This window comes from Haliaeetus leucocephalus, unplaced genomic scaffold, assembly GCF_000737465.1.
Source record: "Haliaeetus leucocephalus isolate CR32 unplaced genomic scaffold, Haliaeetus_leucocephalus-4.0 Scaffold384, whole genome shotgun sequence".
In the NCBI taxonomy this organism is placed as follows: Eukaryota; Metazoa; Chordata; class Aves; order Accipitriformes; family Accipitridae; genus Haliaeetus; species Haliaeetus leucocephalus.
The window spans coordinates 7898653-7899859 of NW_010972820.1; the positions used below are offsets into that span (position 1 = coordinate 7898653).

Below are 1207 nucleotides of genomic sequence, written 5' to 3' on the forward strand. Positions count from 1 at the left end.
AGGGGGAGGGGCCGCCCGTAGCGGCGGGCGGAGGCGCAGGCCGGGCCCCGGGGCAGGGCCGCCGCTCACCGGCGTGCTGGTCCCGCGGCCACAGGTAGTAGGTGGCGGGGATGACGATGAGCCCCACGAAGCTGGTGAGGAAGTAGAAGAACGTGTTGCCGCTGTCGTCGTACTGGAACTGCTGCCCCGCCATGGCCGCTCAGCGCCGCGCCGACCGCCTACACACACACGCACCACACACCACGCACGCACACCCCGCCGCCGCCGGCGGCCCGGTCTCGCCGTCCCGGCTCGCGCGGGGCCGAGCCAGCCGCTACGGGATCCCGCGAGAACGGGCGTCTCGCCCCCGCCCCCTCCCGGGCACCGCCGCGGAAGGAGACGTGTCACTCGGCAGCCACCATAGCCGCTCGGGCGTCACGGGCGGCGCGCGCGCACGCGCCCGCCCTCCCACGGCCCCCCCCCCCAGCCCGGCCGCTGATTGGCTTGCCGAAAGCCCCGCCCCTCCCCTTCCGCCGCGCTGCGAGAGCCGCCTGAGCAGAGCCGGGGCGGGGAGGGGGAGGGCGGTCCCCTCCGGTTTCCTCACGTCCCCGTCGTGTCCCCCTCCCTGTCGCCGACCCGAGGGGCGTCGTGACTCTGCCCGCCTCCCGCGGGCGGGTGGCCGAAAGCGATGGCCTGCAGGGAGCGGGGTGCTGAGCCCCGCCTTGCCCGCGGGCCGCCGCCTCTTCCCCACAAGATGGCGCCCCTGCCCCGGTGTAGCGACCCGGCCGCCTCCCGGTGTTCCCTGCCCTCGTCCCCGGGAGAAAGAGGTGTCCCCGGGAATTGCTGGGGCCTTGAGGCCGGGGAAGGGCGCGACTGGCGTTTTGCGGCGTGCGGAGGAGTTTGTGGGAGCAATGCTGGTCTTACCGCAAATGCGGTTGGAGCTGGGCTGCTGTGCGGGAGCGGCTGTGGTTTGCGCTGGACGTGAGGCCGCTGGGGTCGGCGAGGGGAACGGGAGCGAGCGGGGAGGGCTGCAGGACTAGGGCTAGAGAAGAGAGGAAGGCCACGAGAGTAGAAGCCGGGAAGCAGCATTCAGGGAGTAAATACGGGACCAGAAGGCACGGTGTTCTTAAGATGTGTAAGAACTTGGGTAGGGAAAGTAGTTCAGTCACACAAAGTCCTCAAGATTTGGAGGGTGGACCCTGAGCAGCCATGTGAGGGCAAACATTAA

General features: G+C 70.8%; 1 protein-coding gene across 3 annotated transcripts in view; it reads right to left on the reverse strand.

The window, feature by feature from the left end:
• The window catches only part of SEC63 (SEC63 homolog (S. cerevisiae)), a 60501-nt gene extending 60266 nt beyond the window's left edge, over positions 1–235 (reverse strand). For 2 of the 3 annotated variants that reach the window (XM_010573402.1, XM_010573403.1), the window contains exon 1: positions 70–235. In XM_010573402.1, the coding sequence (XP_010571704.1) occupies positions 70–193 (124 nt within the window). In that variant the 5' untranslated portion in view covers positions 194–235. The remainder of the gene's footprint in view (positions 1–69) is intronic. The other variant, XM_010573404.1, reaches the window with a different exon arrangement.
• Positions 236–1207: the final 972 nt, after the last annotated feature.